This window comes from Chiloscyllium plagiosum, unplaced genomic scaffold (assembly GCF_037043375.1).
Source record: "Chiloscyllium plagiosum isolate Xiang-an unplaced genomic scaffold, Cpla_swu_hap1 HiC_scaffold_47, whole genome shotgun sequence".
NCBI classification, from domain to species: domain Eukaryota; kingdom Metazoa; phylum Chordata; class Chondrichthyes; order Orectolobiformes; family Hemiscylliidae; genus Chiloscyllium; species Chiloscyllium plagiosum.
This window is the reverse complement of record NW_028270185.1, coordinates 11,805,054-11,824,997: the sequence shown is the minus strand read 5'-3', so window position 1 is coordinate 11,824,997 and position 19,944 is coordinate 11,805,054. Positions and strand designations below refer to the sequence as shown.

The following is a 19,944-nucleotide window of genomic DNA, read 5'->3' as shown; positions in this document are numbered from 1 at the left end:
AAGGTGGGATATAGGGCCAAATTGAGAACAAACAGACTACAAAACAGAAACAGAGGTTTGGGGTTATGGTCTTGCAATGGGTAACATCTGAGTCAGAATCTGTAGCTTCAGGTACCATCCCAGGCTAAGGAAGGTGCTTTCAGAATGCAACCCAAACAGGGTGAGTTTCAACACGTAAGTCCTTCAGATGGCAGATAGTAAGACTGGAGAGGTTCTTAGTTAGCCAATTATAATGGAAAGAATATTGGAGGCAGATCATAGCACTGGACTACAACAGGTGAGATGTATTGCCACAGTTACCTATCAGTCCTTAATGGAGGCCAGTGGATGGCCAGCCAGTGTAGCTCTAATTGTTACCAAAAGCATATGTTTTGATCTTTGTTTCCTCTGGGGTAGATTTTGGGACCTACCATCTTTTCCTACCAATGGGGGTATTATGGTACTTGGGTTAGGACCAGCCTTCAGGCAGAGAATTTAAAAAGGAGGGGTTAAAGGTGAACGGAGGAGTACTGTACAACAGGGGAAGGCGCAAGGAACCCCTGTTACTCACTGTTTACATAAATGATTTGAATTGTATTGGTACGGTATCGAAATTTAAGAAAGGGAATTGGGGTATGCAATAAAATATATTAACAAAGTTACAGAATGGCTGAGTCAATGACAAATAAATTTCAATATAGACAAATGTGCATTGTAACGGAAGGAATAACTGCTCATAGAGTCATAGAGATGTACAGCCCTTAGAAAATAAACAAGTACAGAGAATTACTGTCCATCTTTGCTCAGTTAATTGCACTCTTACCTCTACATTTCAGGTTCTAGTCCCACTCTAGGGCTCCAGAACAAAGATTTCCAATGCTATACTGAGGGACTACTCTACTACTTGACAATATGGTGGGTCAGTGGTTAGCACTACTGCCTCACAGCACCAGGGACCTGTGTTCTGTTCCAGTATCAGGTTATTGTCTGCATGGAGTTTGCATGTTCTCCCCGTGTGTCAGCGTGGGTTTCCTCCCATGGTCCAAAGATGTGCAGGTTAGTTGGATTGGCCATGCTAAGTTGCCCCATAGTGTCCAGGGATGTGCAAGCTGAGTGGATTAGCCATGGGAAATGTAGGGATTGGGTGGGATGCTCTAAGAGGGGAGGTGTGGACTCGATGGACTGAATGGTCTGCTTCCATACTGCAGGAATTCAATGATTCTAACAAAACACTGGAGAAGCTCAGCAAGTCTGGCAGCATTTGTGGAGAGAAAATCAAGACTTAACATTTCGTGTCTGGCATGATATTAACTCTATTTATTTCTCCACAGATGCTGCCAGACCTGTGGAGTTTCTCCAGCACGCTCCTGTGTTTGTTTCAGATTACCAGCATCTGCAGTATTTTGCTTTTACCTTGGAAAGTAAATCTGTCGTAGAGAAAGCAAAGGAGTCGAGGGGATATGGATATACAGATCACAAAAAGAATATTTGATGCAGGATGGTACATATGCACAAATTAAATCTCACAAGTTGAAAAGCAGAGAAATTATGTGAAATTTGGTTAAGTGTCTGACAAGACCAGCAGACACATGAGGTGCAGCACACATCTGCACATTCTCCTCCAAGCCACTCACCAACCTGACTTCGAAATATACCAGGTAAAAACAATGACTGCAGATGCTGGAAACCAGATTCTGGATATGGTGGTGCTGGAAGAGCACAGCAGTTCAGGCAGCATCTGAGGAGCAGTAAAATCGACGTTTCAGGCAAAAGCCCTTCATCAGGAATAAAGCCCCTCATCAGGGAATATACCAGCAGTTATGTCACTGTCGCTGGGTCAAAATCCTGGAACTCCCTTCCTAATACTATTGAGGGTCTACCGACAACAAATGAACTGCAGCAGTTCACAAATTCATCTCACTGCTGTTACTTTCTTAAAGGACAATTAAGGATAGGCAAATAAATGGTAGCCTAGCATGAAAGCTCAAGCAAAATTGCTCAACTGCAGGTTTTTCAACTTTTGTGAAATCATGCAATGACAATTACAGTTAGTATGTGATCAGACATTTATTCACTCCTTTAACATGTTACTAATTGAACATCTGTGAACAGCAGCAGCAGCAACGCTATGAACTCAGTTTTAATTACTTTAATCATTTAGAAAACATGAACCAAGCCCACTGAAATCCATATGCCTAACCTGTTTTCTTTTCTTGCAGCATCTGTGGAGAGAGAGAGAGAGAAAGAGTTAACATTTTGAGTCCAATGACCCCCCCTTCAGAACACTGGAGTCATAAAAACTGGGAAAAAAAAAGTATGGATGCTGTAAATCAGAGACAAAACAGAAATTGCTGGAAAAGTTCAGCATGTCTGGCAGCATCCGTGGAGAGAAATCAGAGTTAGTGTTTTGGGTGGAGTGACCCTTCATCAGAACAGTGAAGTCACACCAGACTCGAAACGTTAACTCTGTTTCTCTCTTCACAGATGCTGCCAGACCTGCACAGTTTCCTCGGTACTTACTCTCTGTGCACAGATGCTGCAGAGTTTCTCCAGCACTCTCTGTTCTCATTTCAATTTTTTTTTCAGCTTCTGCCATACTTTGCTTAAATCTGGATAAAGTGAGGACTGCAGATGCTGGAGATCAGACCTGAAAAATGTGGTGCTGGAAAAGCGCAGCAGGTCAGGCAGCATCCAAGGAGCAGGAGAATCGACGTTTCGGGCATAAGCCCTTCTTCAGGAATGAGGAAGGTGTGCCAGGCAGGCTAAGATAAAAGGTAGAGAGGAGGGACTTGCGGGAGGAGCATTGGGAATGTGATAGGTGGAAGGAGGTTAAGGTGAGGGTGATAGGCCAGAGAGGGGGTGGGGGCGGAGAGGTCGGGAAGAAGATTGCAGGTCAAGAAGGTGGTGCTGAGTCCGAGGGTTGGGACTGAGATAAGGTAGGGGGGAGGGGAAATGAGGAAGCTGGAGAAATCTGCATTCATCCCTTGTGGTTGGAGGGTTCCTAGATGGAAGATGAGGTGCTCTTCCTCCAGGCGTCATGTTGCCATGGTCTGGCGATGGAGGAGGCCAAGGATCTGCATGTCCTTGGCGGAGTGGGAGGGGGAGTTAAAGTGTTCAGCCACGGGGCGGTTGGGTTGGTAGGTGCGGGTGTCCCAGAGGTGTTCTCTGAAACGTTCCGTAAGTAGGCGGCCTGTCTCCCCAATGTAGAGGAGGCCACATCGGGTGCAGCGGATGCAGTAAATTTTTCAGCTTAAATCTGGATAATAAGATAATGATCTTCAAGAGGAAGTAGTTGATGCGGGTACAGTTATAATGTCATAGAATCATAGTCATAAAGCTGTACAGCATGGAAACAGACCCTTCAGTCCAACCTGTCCATGCTGACCCAATATCCTAAATCAATCTAATCCTATATCCCTCCAAACCCTTCCTATTCATATACCCATCCAGATGCCTTTTAAATGTTGTAATTGTACCAGCCTCCACCACTTACTCTGGCAGCTCATTCCATAGAAGCACCACACTCTGTGTGAAAAAGTTGCCCCTTAGGGCCCTTTTAAAACTTTCCCCTCTCACCTTAAACCTATGCCCTCTACGACTCCCCCACCCAGGGGAAAATCTTTAGCCATTCACCCTATTCGTGCCTCTCACGATTTTATAAACCTCTACAAGGTCACCCCCCAACCTCAGACGGCCCAGGGAAAATAGCTGCAGCATAATTCAGCCTCTCCCTGTAGCTCAAACCCTCCAACCATGTCAATATGCTAGTAAATCTTTTCTGAACCCTTTCAAATCATAAGGGGCATGGATTGGGTAAATAGACAAGGTCTTTTCCCTGGATTGGGGGAGTCCAGAACTGGAGGTTGTGAGAGGAAAGATTTAAAAGGGACCCTATGGAATGAGCTGCCAGAGGAGGTGGTGTAGGCTGGTACAATGACAACATTAAAAGGCACTTGGATGGGTATGGGCCAAGTGCTGGCAAATGGGACTAGATTAAGATATCTGGTCAATGTGGACAAGTTGGACAGAAGGGGCTGTTTCCATGCTGTACATCTCTATGACTCTAAGTTTCACAATGGGGAGGTGCCGATGTTGGACTGAGATAGACAAAGTGAAAAATCAAACAAGACCAGATTATTGTTCAACAGGTTTATTGGGAAGGTTTCACAGCATCCTTCCCGCAGCAGGGAGAGCGGAATTGCACACAGTTTAAAAAATAAGTGCATTAATACGAAATATTTGGAGGGACCTGGGCCAGGAGCGGGCAAGTTGGGACTAATTTAATTTGGGATGATGGGGCGGCATGGACGAGTTGGGCCGAAGGGTCTGTTTCTGTGCTGTGTGCCTCTTTTCGCACAACAGGGTGGCCAGAATTGCACGCAGTTTAAAAGGCGAGCACACCCAAATAAGAAATGTTTTTTTTGGGGGGAGGGGGGGGCTCGTTTCGTTTGGGATCATGGGTCGGCATGGACCGGTTGGGCCGAAGAGTCGATCCCCCCCCTCCCCCTGCTGCGTGACTGTAATGTGCCGACTGGTCCTGGCAGAGGGCAGCGCCGAGGCGTGTGAGAGAAGAGAGGGAGGGAGGGAAGGGGATTCCGCCAGGATCAATGATGGCGCGGCCCTATTCCTCACGCGGTTATTCCCCCCCCCCCCCCCCCCGTCGTCTTCTCGTCTCGCGCTGGGAGGTCACGCGCGAGATTCCCGTTTGACCCCCGGGGGAGGGGAGGGAGCCCAAGTCCCGCAGTTGGTTGTTGCGGGCGCTGGCAAGATGGCGGCGCGGGGCAGTGAGGTAGCGCTGAGGCCGGCGACGGCGAACGGTGAGGTGAGGAACGGGCCGGGCCGGGCTGTGGGAAAACACACGACCCCTCTCGGTTCAGGAATGGGGCGGGGGGCAGTATTTGAGCCTAACCACTGGTCGAATGCCCCCGTCCACCCAACAACAACAACAACCTCCTCCCGAAAGAAGGATATCCATCGGATTGCACCCCCTCCCCCCTCCCCCTTTAATGGTAACGCACGATCTGGGATTTCTCGGTCACAGTGACCGTCAATCGATCGAGCCCCGCGTAGGGAAAGGAAATCTGCCCCATCCTCATCTCAGTCTGGGCCTGCACGTGACTCCGGGCCCTCAGAGATATGGTTGGTTCTGACCTGTCAGTTGAAATGGCCCCTAGCCATGCCACTCAGTTCCTGGGGCAATTAGGAATGATCGAATGCTGCCCTGGCCACCTGCATTGGTCTTGGCCATGCCACTCAGTTCCTGGGGCAATTAGGAATGATCAAATGCTGCCCTGGCCACCTGCATTGGTCTTGACCATGCCATTCAGTTCCTGGGGCAATTAGGAATGATCAAATACTGCCCTGGCCATCTGCATTGGTCTTGGCCATGCCATTCAGTTCCTGGGGCAATTAGGAATGATCAAATACTGCCCTGGCCACCTGCATTGGTCTTGGCCATGCCATTCAGTTCCTGGGGCAATTAGGAATGATCAAATACTGCCCTGGCCACCTGCATTGGTATTGGCCATGCCATTCAGTTCCTGGGGCAATTAGGAATGATCAAATACTGCCCTGGCCACCTGCATTGGTATTGGCCATGCCATTCAGTTCCTGGGGCAATTAGGAATGATCAAATACTGCCCTGGCCACCTGCATTGGTATTGGCCATGCCATTCAGTTCCTGGGGCAATTAGGAATGATCAAATACTGCCCTGGCCACCTGCATTGGCCCCTAGCCATGCCACTCAGTTCCTAGGGCAATTAGGAATGATCAAATACAGATTCAAAACTGAAATTGCTGGAAACGCTCAGCAGGTCTGGTAGCATCTGTGGAGAGAAATCAAGAGTTAACATTTCGAGTCCAGCTACCCTGCCTCAGAACTGCTGCCCACAGAGCTCATCAGTTCTGAGGAAGGGTCACCTGACCCAAAACGTTAACTCTGATTTCTCTCCACAAACCTGCTGAACCTTTCCAGCAGTCGTTGTTTTTGTTTCTGATTTCCAGCATCTGCAGTTTTTCCTGATGGTAAAATGCAGGCCTTGCTACCTGTGATTTCCCTGGCAAGCCACTCAGTTCAAGAGGCAATTAGCGATGGGCAACAAATGCTGGCATTGCTAATGCTGCCAACATCCCATCAATAAAAAAGAAACACTGGGATTCCATTCCTTCAGATTCTGAAGATAAGGACTGTTTCAATCAAATTTGTCAAACGGCATGCAGACTCCATTACCATCAGAAATCTAAGCTTCTGGGTCATAACCAAAAACATTAAAGCCAGATCTTTAGGAGAGAAGTTAGCAAACATTTACGCAATCAAAGGAAATTTGGAACACTCTCCTTGCAAATGGCAATTGGTGGTGTTAATTTTAATTCTGAGTTTTATGTTCCATTTATTTGAACTATCCCTGATAACCTTTCACCACCTTCTATCGACTTCTGCCTTTAAAAGATTCAGTCGCTGCTTTCGCATATTTTGAGGAAGTGAATCCCAAAAATTTTCAACCTCCCGTTATTTAAAAAAAAACTGTTTTCAATGGCTTACCTTAGTTATCGATTCTTCCAAAAGAAAGAATCTCCTTTTCCCCAGCCACCCTGTTAAACTCTTTCAGGATCTTTACGTTTCAAAATAAATTGCCTTTTACTCTTTTAAGCTCCAGTGGATACAAGCCTAAACTGTCCAACCTTTCAGTCTAAGACAACCCCCACCCCATTCCAGATTTGGGTCTGGTAAACCTTCACTGAACTGCTAACAGATTTATATTCTGTAATAAGGAAACCAAACTGTACACAGTACTCCAGGCTGAATAGAGAAGTTATTTTTATCACTTGTATTTTTATTTAAAAACTGCAGCAAAAAGTATTTATATGCCATATTGCCATAGTGTGTTGTATTTTGACAGAAGGTAAAAAGTAAAAGGCAAAGTCCACCCTAGTTCAACTTATGGTTCCTGGGTTCGGGAGAACCAACGATACCTTTGGTTCCTGCAGAAAGCTGATGTGGTCTCAACCTGTATAAATGAAACAAAACCTCCATACTTTTGTATTCAATATTCCCTTCGTAATAAACAATGACACTGTATTAATTTCCTGATTGTTAGCTGGTCCTGCATACAAACATTTTGCGATTCATGTAGTAGGGCATCCAGATCCTTCTGAACCTCAGCTGTACAATCTCTCATCATTTAGATAATTTTTCTTATTCTTCCTGCCAAAAAAGGCAATTTCGCATTTTCCCATAAGATACTCCAATTGCCATATTTTTCCACACACTGTCTATATCTCTTTGGAGCTTTCTTATGCCATCTTCAAAATTTACTTCCCTACCTATCTTTGTGTGATCAGCAAATTTAACAACGATACCTTTGGTTCCTTCATCTGAGAAGTTTGTATAAATTGTAAAATATTGAGGCTCTAGCACTGATTTCTGTGGCGCACTATTTGTTGTCTTGCCGTCCAGAAAATGATCCACTTATGCCGATTCTGACTCCAGTTATAATGCATATCTTCTCTTCATGCCAATATGTTAAACCTAAACTACCCCCCCCTGCCCCAACACACACACGCACCATAAACTTCTATCTTCTGCAATAATTTTGATGTAGAATGTCTTAAACAATCTTCTGGAAGTCTGAATATATTCACTGAGTAAATTTATCCGCAGTTCATGTACTTCCTCAAAAGCTCCCATAAGTTGGTTCTTTACCCGATTGCCTTGTATTTTTTTTGATGTTCCCAAGTATGATACATTTAATAATAACTTCTAACATCTTCCCCATGATACACATTAAGCTAATTGATTTGTTGTTTCCTGCTTTCTGTCTCACTCTATGTCTGAATAAAATTTGCTATTTACCAATCTAATGGAAGCATCCCAAGGTTTAGGGGATATATTATTAAAACCAGTCCATTAAACATCTAGTTAGCTGCTACGTTTAAGACCCTAGGATGAAGTTCATCAGGATCCACAGCTCCAACAATTTGCTCAGAACCACTTCCCTGGTGATTTATAATTTTCTTATGTTCCTCTCTCCTTTCCAGTTCCAGGTTTGTAGCTATTTTTGGTATGTTATCTGCATTGTCTGGGATGAAGGCTGTTGAAAAATACCTGTTGAATTCATCTGCTGTCTCCTTATGTTCCATTCTCAATGCCCCAAATTCACCTTCCATAGGACTAACCATCACCGAAGAGAAGGAAGCATCTGCATTTCTGTGACACCATTGCAACGTGGCCTTGAGGAAAGATTGGATAGGTTGAACTTATTTTCCTTAGAACAAAGGAGACAGAAGGGAAGTTTACAACATGTATAAAATAATGAGGGGCCTGGATTGGGAGGGCCTATTTCTTACAGGTCAATAACCAGATATAAAACATTCACTGCATAGATGGGAATAGGGAAGAATTTATTTTCATGTTGAGTGGGGTTAGGGTTAGTCTGGAACTCACCGATTGAAAGAGCGGAGAGGCAGAATTCTTCATTGCATTTAAAGCATACTTGTATATGAACTTGATGTGCAGGATCATGGAACAAGGACAGGATTATTCTGGATAGCTGTATTTTGGCAGTCATGGACATAGTGGCTCCAAATGGCAGAATTCTGTGCTCTATAAGTTTCTATAATTCTGTGAACTTCAGAATGTCTCAAAATGCTTTATCGTCAATTCCCATACTTTGGAAGTATCGTCGTTTTGTCATGTAAGAAACAAGGCAGTCAATTTACACAGACTTCCAAAGTAATAGGATACATTCTGTTTATGATGTTAATTGAGGGAGAAATATTGACCATAATACCCTTTCCTTAGGCGTACCTGAGAGGGAAGACAGGGTTTCAGGTTTAACATCTCTCTGACAATGCAGCTTTCTTTTTGCATTCCAATGAAGTTTCAGCCTTAATAATGGGTTCAAATCTTTGGTGGGTGGCCTGAACCTAGGAGGTTCAGATACCAGACAATAATTTTTAGCCAAGGAGACTCTTGATGCCGTGATGTTTTATTAAGCAACAGAAGATATACTTAGCAGATAAAGGCAGTTGATATTCTAGTTCATATTGTTGTCTTGTCTTTTGAACATCTTACAGACAGACAAACGTCAATCTGCGATAAGAAAGTGCTACTGCTAAGTCAAAGTGGATGCTGGGATCTGCATTGGAATATGATCTGGTTGGGGGCTGTGGTTACTTTATTACTTAGTATTGTATGAAAGAAAAAGGCTGCTACCTGTTTGGAAATATTAATTCTACCGGTAAAAATGCAACATAGGTTCTGTTACCAATGACAACAGCTTGTATCTGCAGCTCGCCATTAATGTAGAAAACCTAACCACTGAATAATAGTCGAACAGTGACACAGTCAATGAAGATGATGTTAGAAGGAATTACTAAAAATCTGCTCATTAAGAAGGCTTTTAAAAGAGCAGAGGGAGATGGAAAGACAGGTTTTAACGATAACATTATTTGGAGCTCAGACTGCTGAAGGCACAGTTCCCAGTATTTGGGTGAAGCCAGGGTAAGTGGAGTTGCATAACAAGCCTAGGAATCACAATTCTAATATGTCACAGCACAGGTTTACAGATCCATACCTTCACTGGCTCGCACCCTAAGCTTTTGAATTTCCTCCTCTAAACCTCCACAGTCAGCTGTCCTAAAACCCCTTATTTTGTATTTATTTATCCAGTATTACCCTTGAGAGAATGCTGACAACTGAGTATCTTGCTATCTGTATCAGAGGGCAGTTAAGAGCCACCCACATTGCTGAGAGTCTAGAATCACATTTAACCCGAATAAATCTCTTCCCCTAAAATATACTAGTCAACCAGAACAGCTTTATAACACACTGGCAGTTTTGTGCCCACTATTAATACTCACGTATAATTTACAAATGAATTTCAACATAGATTAGTGTGGGCAATCACAGTTGGATAAAAGAAGTAATATCACGTGGAAAATGTTATCAAATGGGGTGGGGAGGGGCAGGAGTGAAGATATCTGAAAGTACAAACACACAGATCAATAAGAGAAATAAAGCATGGCAATAATATCGCAACATAAACAAGCCACTCATTTGGGATTATTTCTGTTTAAATATAAATAAGTCATGTTAAATGACTGGATGTTTTTTGCTAGCTAAGGCAGTGGTGGCAATATTCCAGAAACAGAAAACGCCATCTCAGAATCAGGGATAGATCATTTGGAACTGAGATGAGGAGGGATTTCTTCAGTCAGAGGGTTATGAATGTTTAGGATTCTCCACTTCAGCTGGCTCAGTTGGTGAGCATACTCAAGACAGAGACTGATAACTTTAACATCTAGAAATATATTGTAGGATCCAAGGTCACTGCAAGAAACTGGTGTCGAGAAGATCAACTGTGGTCCAGAATAAGAAAGTCGGCACAGGGGACTAAATGACCACCTCCTTCTATTTCCTATGAATCGTGGTGCAACTATTAATGGAGTACTGTGTATAATTTTGGTTGTCATTAGAAAAGATAGCGATAGTGGAGTGGGTGAAAAGGTGTTTACAGGGATTGCACCAGAGTACAGGAAAGACATAGACTATTGGGAAGAGGAGGACCAGGTTGACTCTGAAAAAAGACTAAGCCATGAGGGTTTTGAAAGAATAGACAAAGAGCATAACTTGCGATCATCAATTTAAGGTAGTTGCCCAAGAAATCCAGTGGGTAATTCAGAAGAAGCCTCTTTATCCAGGGGATGGTGAGAATATGCACTTGTCACCACAGGGAGTGGATGAAGCGAACAGCATGGATGAATTTAGGGGAGAAGGCTTGTGAAACATAGAACATAGGAGCAGGAGTAGGCCATTTGGCCTTTGGAGCCTGCTGTGCCATTCAATGTGATCATGGCAGATCATCCAACTCAGTTCCCTGTTCCTGCCTTCTCCCCATATCCTTTGATCCCTTCAGCCTTAAGACCTATATCGAACTCATTGAAAACATTCAATACTTTTGCCTCAACTGCTTCCTGCATTTAACCTACCCAGTCTTGTTAGAATTTTATAGGTTTCTGTGAATCCTTCTCTCATTCTGCTAAATTGCAGTGAAATTAGTCCTGACCGATCTAGTCTGTCTTCACATGTATCATCTAAGGAATCAGTGTCTGTAAATCCTGGTTGCAGTCTCTCGACAGTGAGAACATCCTTCCTCAAATCAGGGACCAAAACTGCACACGATAGTCCAGGTGTCGTCTCACCAGGGCTGTGTAATTGCAGCAAGACATCCTTGCTCCGGTATGCAAAACATCTCAGTTTGAAGACCAAAGCACAATTTGCTGCCTTTACTGTCTGTAGCACCTGCATTCTTACTTTCAATGATGGTGTACAAGGACAGCCAGGTCTCATTCCACCTTTCCCAATCTGTCATCATTCCAATAAACTGCCTTCCTGTTTTTGCTACCAAAAATGGATAACTTCGCACTTAACAACGTTATATTTTACTGGCCTTGCATTTGCCCCCTCACTTAACTTGTTCAAAGTGTCTCTGCATCCTCCTCCCAGTTCACCTTCCACCCAGCTTTCTAGTGTCTGCAAACCTGGCGCATTACATTTAGTTCCCTTGTCTAAATCACTGATTGATATAGCTGGAGCCCAAGCACTGATCTCTGTGATGCCCCCCCCCCCCCCCCCCCCGCAAGTCACTGCCTGCCATTTGGAAAAAAAAATCAATTTATTTTTACTTTATTTCCTATCTATCAACCAGCTCTCTAACTATTTCAGTACACTAACCCCAATCCCATGCTCTTTAATTTTACATGGTAATCTCTTATCTGGAACCTCTTCGAAAGCTTTCTGAAAATCCAAGTCAACCACATCCACTGGCTTCCCCTCATCAACTCTAGTCGTTACATTCTCGAAAAATTTAGTAGATTTGTTGAGTATGATTTGCCTTTTTGTAAATCCATGTTGACTCTGCCTGATCATGTCACTGTTTTCCAAGTGTTCTGCTATGAAATCTCTTATAATGGATTCTAGCATTTTCTCCTCTACTGATGTCAGGCTATATGATTTATAATTCCTCGTTTTCTCTCTAGCTTTTTAAAAAAATAGTGGGGCTACATTAGGTATCCTCTAATACGCAGGAATTGTTTCAGAGTCTATAGAACTTGGAAAGATGATCAATATAGCTGCTATTTCCAGGGCCACTTCCTGAAGTACTCTGGGGAGTAGATTATTGGACCCTTGAGATATATCTGACTTTAATCCCATCAATTTCCCCAAAGCCATTTCCATATTCATACTGATTTCCTTCAGTTTCTCCTATCATTACACACTATGTTCGCCAATATTTTTGGGGTATTATTTGTATCCTCCTTTTGCAAACAAACAAAATATGTATTTAACTGGTTTGCCATCTCTTCATTTCCCATTATACCTTCCCCTGTTTCTGACTGTAAGGGACTCAGATTTGCCTTAAGTAATCTTTTTCTCTTCATACACCAATGGAGCATTTACAGTCAGTTTGCACATTCTCTGCAAGCTTACTCTATTTTCCTCTTAATCAATCCCTTTGTCCTCTTTTGCTGAAATCTAAATTGCTCTCAATCCTCAGGTCTGCTGCTTTTTTTGGGGGGCTAATTTGTATGCTTGTTCTTTGATCTAATGCTCTTCCTAATTTCCCTTATTAGCCACAGTTGGGCCACTTTTCCCCATTTAATTTTGTGCCAGACAGGATTGAACAATTGTTGCAGTTCCTCCATGTGCTATTTAATATTTGCCAATGACCATCCACCATCATCCTTCTAAAGTAACATTCCAATTTATCATAGTCAGCTCGTACCCCATAGCACTGTAACATCCCTTATTTAAATTCAGGATGTTAATATCAGAATCAACGACCTCACTTTCCATCTTAATGAAGAATTCTGTCGTATTATAGTCAGTCTTCCCCAAGGGCTCTTCTACAGTTAGTTTGCCAAATGTTTCTTTGGACTCCAATACTCAATCTATAAGGTGCAGTATTTAGTATGCTTTAACTAGTTCAGTAACCTGACCTGTTGCCTTGAAGGATTTGTGCATACATATCCCCAGTCTCTCTTTTAACTTGTACTGTTTCTCATTCATTCTCCAAAACTGATGGCCTCACATCAGCCTCTTGAAGCCAATACTGTTTTCCTTACTTTACCATTTTTGCAGGTTTTGTCTCATCTGCAAATTATGCCCATACCTCATCCAAACTATTAATGTAAATCAAAAACAGTGGTGTTCCTGGCTTTGAATTCTGGAGGATTATGACTATACACCTCCCTCCGGTCTGAAGAAACAGCCATTGGCTGCTCTGGCTTCTGCATTGTGTATTGGTTTATTATGGCTCAGTTATTGTATGTCTTGGTCAAATAGTAAATGCCTTGTCTGATTTTGGCCAGCATTCATTTCCTACTGATATAGCAATTGCTGCAGTTTGGGGCTTATTAGCTACTGAAGTAAAGGCTGAACATTGCTCCTGTTGCTTGCAGGATAAGTGCATCATAATTCAATGGGCAGAAGGGGATGTGGATTTTACAGCAAGCCTGGAGACTGGTTAATGGTCTACGTGGCTCATGAATGGAAAGAGGTTGCCTCCAAGAAGTAAGTTGGATCTATTGTGCCAGACAATTTGAATATCAGCAGCTCCCACCACTGAGATGTCTCAAAGCTGTGGAACTTGTCAATCCAATCCATTCCTTTCCAGAAACCTCTGACCTTTTAAAGTTCAAACTTTGCATCATTTGCTCGCTTCTCTGATTCTCTGTGCAGACTTTGATGGTGATCGTAGCGTGAGCAGCAGCCCTTCACCTTAAATTGAAGCCCGTGTGAAGCTAACATAAGCTTGCACAATTGGATTACTTTGCAGAGAGGTGGCATGGACTTAGTGGGCTGAATAGCATCATTCAGTGCCATATTTACTATGCAATTCTAATAAGGAGAGGGAGGCTTTCTAATATATCTTTCACTCTTGGACAGAATACCATTATTGGGGACTATCGCATCTCGCCTTCAACTTCTCTCCATTTTGCTCGTATTTATGTTCTGCCTGAGATCTTCTGTATTGGTTTCCCCAAAGCTGAAATGATTGCTTTCGACACATTTTCTCTCCCCTCTCTTCTCACCTCTTCTCTAGGTTGGGATTAAGATGTGTGGCAGTTTCTGACACCAAGCTCCTCCTTTCCTAGCTTACCTCAGACTTTCACTGCTGGAACCTGGCCCCATGTAATCACAGTGTTAATTTTCTTTTTATCATTGTCGACTTTGATGGTTTCTCGTAAAGGTAGAGTGGTTTAGTCAGGGTTCCTCTCATTATTTTTAGCTTGGTGGTTTCTTTGGTGGTATTGCGAGGAGAGTTATTTTTCCACTGAGTGAAAGTAGAGCTGGAGTAGTCGGGGCGTGTTGACAGAACCTTTTTATTCGAAGGGCTGCTTTTCAAAATTGCGATGCGATGCTGTCCTGTCCTCAATACTTGGGCAAACATGTACTCGGTGCCACATCCCTGAGTTCAAGTGCTTAATTTATTTAAAATCTTCCTTCAAAGTTGGACTCATTTGGCACCAGCCTTTGTAACCACGAGTCTTGTTGCTGGGCATTCTGCTTTACTCAGCATTACTCCATAGGAGAGACAGCCAGTTCACTGCGCAGTACATGTTGTCACCATACCGCACTCCTGCCCCAGAGTCACGCCAAACCTTTCTTTAGGTACTACTTACGTACTGATCAACAGTTTTATGGACCCTCTGGAAAGCTGTTGCAGCACCTCACTTTTCCAAGAAGAATCTGCAGATCCCAGCTAGAGAAACACTATTTTAGGGGATCCTTCTCTTCCAACATACAACCCATACCAAGACTTTTACCTTCTGTCTGGAGCACATTCCACACTTCCACCCCTCTTTGAATTCTTTCTCAGAGCATTTTGCATGCTTCCACCACTTGGGAGAAACGATTTATTGAATTTAGTTTTGCTGATTGCAACCAATCCAGAGCGGTTCCATTTGAATTTATCTGAGGAAGTCGCAAACTGCACATTTCTGCATTACAACAAAATACTTCCACAGCTGCAAGGAGCTTTGAGGCTATGAAAGGCATTATTTAAATACATATGTTTCTACTCCAGAGCGTTGCTTTAGGGACATCTTTTCTTGACCCGCTGCTGCTTTTCCATCACTCAGCCTCTCTACAAATTCCTATGCAAGCTGTGCTTATGATCTCTGTGTCTTGTTTCACACAGCTGCCTGTGTGAAGTGTCAATATGTGCAATATTAGAGCTGGCGTTTTAAAGAAAGAGACTTTAGAGCAGGTGGGTTCAAGTTGGTGATCTTAAAGGAGGAGAGGGAACGGCAGAGGCCTTTGGGAGGAAACTCCAGAGCTTAGAACCTAGATGCCTGAGGGCATGTCATGCATTGGGGAGGGGGTGATGAAATTGTGACATGCGGTAGGCCTGTGCTGTGAGACCAGTTCTTGTAGAGGTGTAATCCTGGAAGACGATTTAGAAAGAGGGAGGGGTAAGGCTATGTATGGATTTAATCACAAGATTAGGAGCAGGGCTAGTCTAAACAACCTGTTAAGTCTGACCTGTTATTTAATACAATTATGGTTGATGTTGGATCTCAATTCAACTTTCCCACCTGCCCCATGTCCCTTGATTCCTTGAGAGTCCTGAAATCTATTTCTGCTGTAGCTATAATCAATGATACAGCATCCATGATTCTCTGGAGTAGACAATCCTGTGGATTCGCAAACAAAAATAAATGGTCTAAAGTTATGTCTGAAATTTTGCTTATCTGTCATAAGTTGAATCAACAAGAAATGGAATAGTGCGGAGCGTAACGATTTAATCATGTTTCACTTACCACACACAGTTTTAATGTTCGCATTGTAAGCTGGCCTGCTTCATTTCACACCTGAATGCAGGAGAACACAAGGATAGGAACTTTAAAATGATGGTATTGAGGATTGGGAGCCTGTGTTGTTCAACAAGTGCAGAGCTAGTGAGTGAATAACATTTGTTGCGATTTAATAAATAGGTGACAGAGTTTTTGATGTCATTTATAAAGGAAGGAAGATGGGAAACATTGGAATAGTCAAGTTGAAAGGCAACAAAAGCATGTTTGAGGGTCTCGGCAACAAATGGAGTGATAAATTCAAAAATCTTAAATTATTGTGTGTTATTTTGAAATAGCTTTATTGTCACGTGCTCACAGAAGTACAGTGAAAGGGTTACAGGTCATCACTTGCAGCGTCATCTTGGGTACAAAGGTACCTAGGCACTGAATCCTAGGTGCAAAGCAGAAAAATGAGGAAAGCAGTGTAAAAAGTTAACCATTACAATCCTCCTTACTAAAATGTAACAAAACAAACAGTACAGTAACAGGTCATTCAGCTCAAAAGGTCTTCACAATTGTTTTTATTCCACCCAGGCCATCTGGTCCTGTAAGGTAACCTGTTATTTCATTTTCCCTGACATGTTTATCCAGCGCCCTGTCTCATGCATCTATGCGATTTGCCTCAACCACTCCATATGGTGGTAAGTTCCCCATTCTAACTGGACTCTGTTCAGAATTCCATGTTGGATTTATCAGTGGCTATCTTATGATTATGGTCCGTTCATTTTGGTTTCTCTTGCAAGCTTGTGGGGTTGACTCCGCTAAATCCTTTGGTAATCTTAAGGACCTCAATCAGATCTCCCCTCCGTTGTTATTCCCAAGATATGGTCTTTGTTTCAGTTCTAAGCAGATTTTTAAAAAAACCTTCCATCTGTGACTCCAATGGCTGTCATTATTGCAAGAATTTGTATCATTTTACTTGAAGGATTTGGAAACCTCATATTGATGTCTTTGGTTTGTTAGTCAGGAACACCATATTGCACCAGAATGATACTTGCATTCTGAAGGTTAAACCATGACGACAGACTTCATACACATAGCTTCTATTCCCATGAATATAGAAGTTTGTGGGATATAATCTGATCACTGCTTAATATTTTAAACAAAAACATTTGCTGAGGGATGTGGAGAAACTGTGTCCTCCAGTGGGAGAAATCGGGCAAAATAATCTTAAAATGAAAGCTGAGCCAAGAAGGCCGAGTGATACAGACTCATGGCCTGCATCGTTGTGTATGCGCATCCTGTCATTCTGTTGAATTATCCTGATTGAGGAAGTAGTTCTTTGCAAAGCTGATTATTACAAAGAAGCTAAGCAGAACTGACCAAGATGTGATGGTGAGGGAGCCAGCTCAGTGCCTTAAGAGTGATGACCTTCAGTGGACTTTTTTCAATAAACATTACTTTTCTTGTCTTAAAGTGAGATTAGAGCCTTGAAGTCAATTCCCGTGTGTCTGGTTTTACGCAGTATTTGCACACAGGCTGGTCATTTTCCCAGTGAATCCATGCCAATGTTTGCTTCATATAACAAAAATAGAAATTGCTGGAAAAGCTGAGCAGGTCTGGCAGCATCTGTGGAGAGAAATCAGAATGACTGTTTCCTCAGTTTGAAGGAAGAGCCGCTCGATTTCTCTCCACAGGTGCTGCCTGACCTTCTGAGCTTTTCCAGTAATACGTTTTTGTTTCTAATTTCCAGCAATTCTTTTGGTTTTTAGTTTGCTTCACATAAGTCTGTTTCCATTCTCTTCTCTTATGGTATCCTTTACTTTTCTCCTTCACTTATTTATCGAGCCTTCCATCATGTGAATCTATGATATTTGCCTCAACCACTCTCACTGGTAAAATGTTGCACATTCTAACCAGTCTTCAGTAAAGGAATTTATCCTGAATTCACAGTTAGGTGTATCAGTGGCTGTTGTTCATGATCCTTATTCTGGTGTCACCTACACAGGAAGCAGCTATGTATTCAAACCCTTTCATAAGGGTGGCATGGTGGCTCAGTGGTTAGCACTGCTGCCTCACAGTGCCAGGGTCCCAGGTTCAATTCCAGCCTTGGGCAACTGTCTGTGTGGAGTTTGCATATTCTCCTGGGTGCTCCGGTTTCCTCCCACAGTCCAAAGATGTGCAGGCCAGGTGAATTGGCCATGCTAAATTGCTAGTGTTACGTACAAAAGTCAGAAGGAAATGAGACTGGGTGGATTACTCTTAGGAGGGTCAGTGTGGACTTGTTGGGCCGAAGGGCCTGTTTCCACACTCTGGAGGATTAAAAAAAATCTTATCGACTCCTATCAAGTCACCCCTCACCTTTTGATCTTGCTTGATTGGTACAATCTCTCAGTTCGATGTTCTTTTTTTTTGAAATCTGGAGAAGTACAGAGATTCCTGCAGATGGTTTTAATTCCTCTTTTGGTCTCTATTTCCTGGTGTACAGTATGTCCTGGCCAAAGCATTATGTCATAAGCTTGGATGGATCGTTGAAACGGAAAACACGTTGCGCATGAAATTTAACGTGGTTGTGAAGTGCTGGTTCCGTTAGGAAGAATTAACAGTGCTGATACGAACTAAATCAAGACCATTTTAAAGGAGGCAGGACCAGAGAGACTTAGAGGATTGGCTTGTCAATCTATGAAGGTGACAGGCAAATTGAGAGAATCAAACCATCCCTTTGTCTTGCTACATTGAGGCATATAAATGCAAAAAAATGATGCTACTTATTTATAAATCACCGGTTTGTCCCTAGCTGAATTATTGTATTCTGTTCTGAGTAATGCATTTCAATAAGGATGTTGGTTTTGGAAACAGTGCAGAGAGTTATGAGAAGGGTGCATCTTGTTTTTCTGGGACCACTGCAGGTTTCCAACGTCTAGATCAGAAGCTGTTGGTTCATGTCTCACCTTGGCCACAGAAGGTGTGTCATAACACAACCAAACCAGTTGATTGTCAATCTTTAAGTTCTCCTGAAGTGCCCATAGCAAGTGGTAAGAGTGTGAAGGTTTCCCAGTCAATCATGTGGTAGCTGCAGCATAATCACTTCCCCAAGTTAAAAGACTCCATCCACAGCACTTGCATGAGCAAACGTGGCACTTCTTCTGATGGGCTGCCACATACACTGCGTGGTAGATCCCAGTTATAGGGACAGCCTAAAACGCTTCAGGTTGCTCTCCTTAGAGCACAGGGCAGCTGCAGCGGCCCCAGAAAGATGAGACACACGGTACCATTCTCGTAAATCTCTGAATTGTCTCCGAGACCTGACCTTATTGAAATGCATTACCCAGCACGGAACACGATAATTTAGCTGGGGTCAAACCAGTGATTGATTGTGGGTGGCACGGTGGCACAGTGGTTAGCACTGCTGCCTCACAGCGCCAGAGACCCGGGTTCAATTCCCGCCTCAGGCGACTGACTGTGTGGAGTTTGCACATTCTCCCCGTGTCTGCGTGGGTTTCCTCCGGGTGCTCCGGTTTCCTCCCACAGTCCAAAGATGTGCAGGGTCAGGTGAATTGGCCATGCTAAATTGCCCGTAGTGTTAGGTAAGGGGTAAATGTAGGGGTATGGGTGGGTTTCGCTTCGGCGGGTCGGTATGGACTTGTTGGGCCGAAGGGCCTGTTTCCACACTGTAATGTAATCTAATCTAATCTAAATAATGAGCATAATTTTCTTGCATTTCTAAGCCTCAATGCAGGAAGGCATGATTTTCTCAATTTGCCTGTCTCCTTTGTAGATTTACAATCAAACCCTCTAGGTCTCTCTGGTCCTGCCTCTCTTAAACGTTTCTTTATTCAGTTTGTATTGGCACTGCTCATTCTTCCTAAAGGAAGCCGCACTTCACAAGCATGTTATGTTTCATCTGCGACTGTTAAGAGATTTCGCAGAGATGCTCACTGAAAAGAGTCAATAAGGAGAAATTATTTTGATGGGCCACAAGGTCAGTAACTGGAGAAGTGAGATTTATGACAGTTGGCAAAAAAAGATATTTGGACAAAGTGAGTTATGATCTTGAAAGACCACGAAACAGATTCAACAGTAACTTTGAGAAGAGAATTGGGTAAAGGGAGCAAACATCCGTTATGTGGGAACAGACAGAACTTTGGGACCCATTAGATAGTTCT

At 43.1% G+C, this 19,944-nt stretch overlaps 1 protein-coding gene across 2 annotated transcripts in view; it reads left to right on the top strand.

Annotated features, from left to right (window-relative positions):
- The first annotated feature begins 4,653 nt into the window (after positions 1-4,653).
- The window catches only part of clptm1 (CLPTM1 regulator of GABA type A receptor forward trafficking), a 63,810-nt gene continuing 48,519 nt past the window's right edge, over positions 4,654-19,944 (top strand). Inside the window, exon 1 of one of the 2 annotated variants that reach the window (XM_043680901.2) lies at positions 4,654-4,801. In XM_043680901.2, coding sequence (XP_043536836.1) covers positions 4,748-4,801 — 54 coding nt within the window. In that variant the 5' untranslated portion in view covers positions 4,654-4,747. Of the gene's footprint in view, positions 4,802-13,514; positions 13,554-19,944 lie in introns of those variants that run through there. The other variant, XM_043680902.2, reaches the window with a different exon arrangement.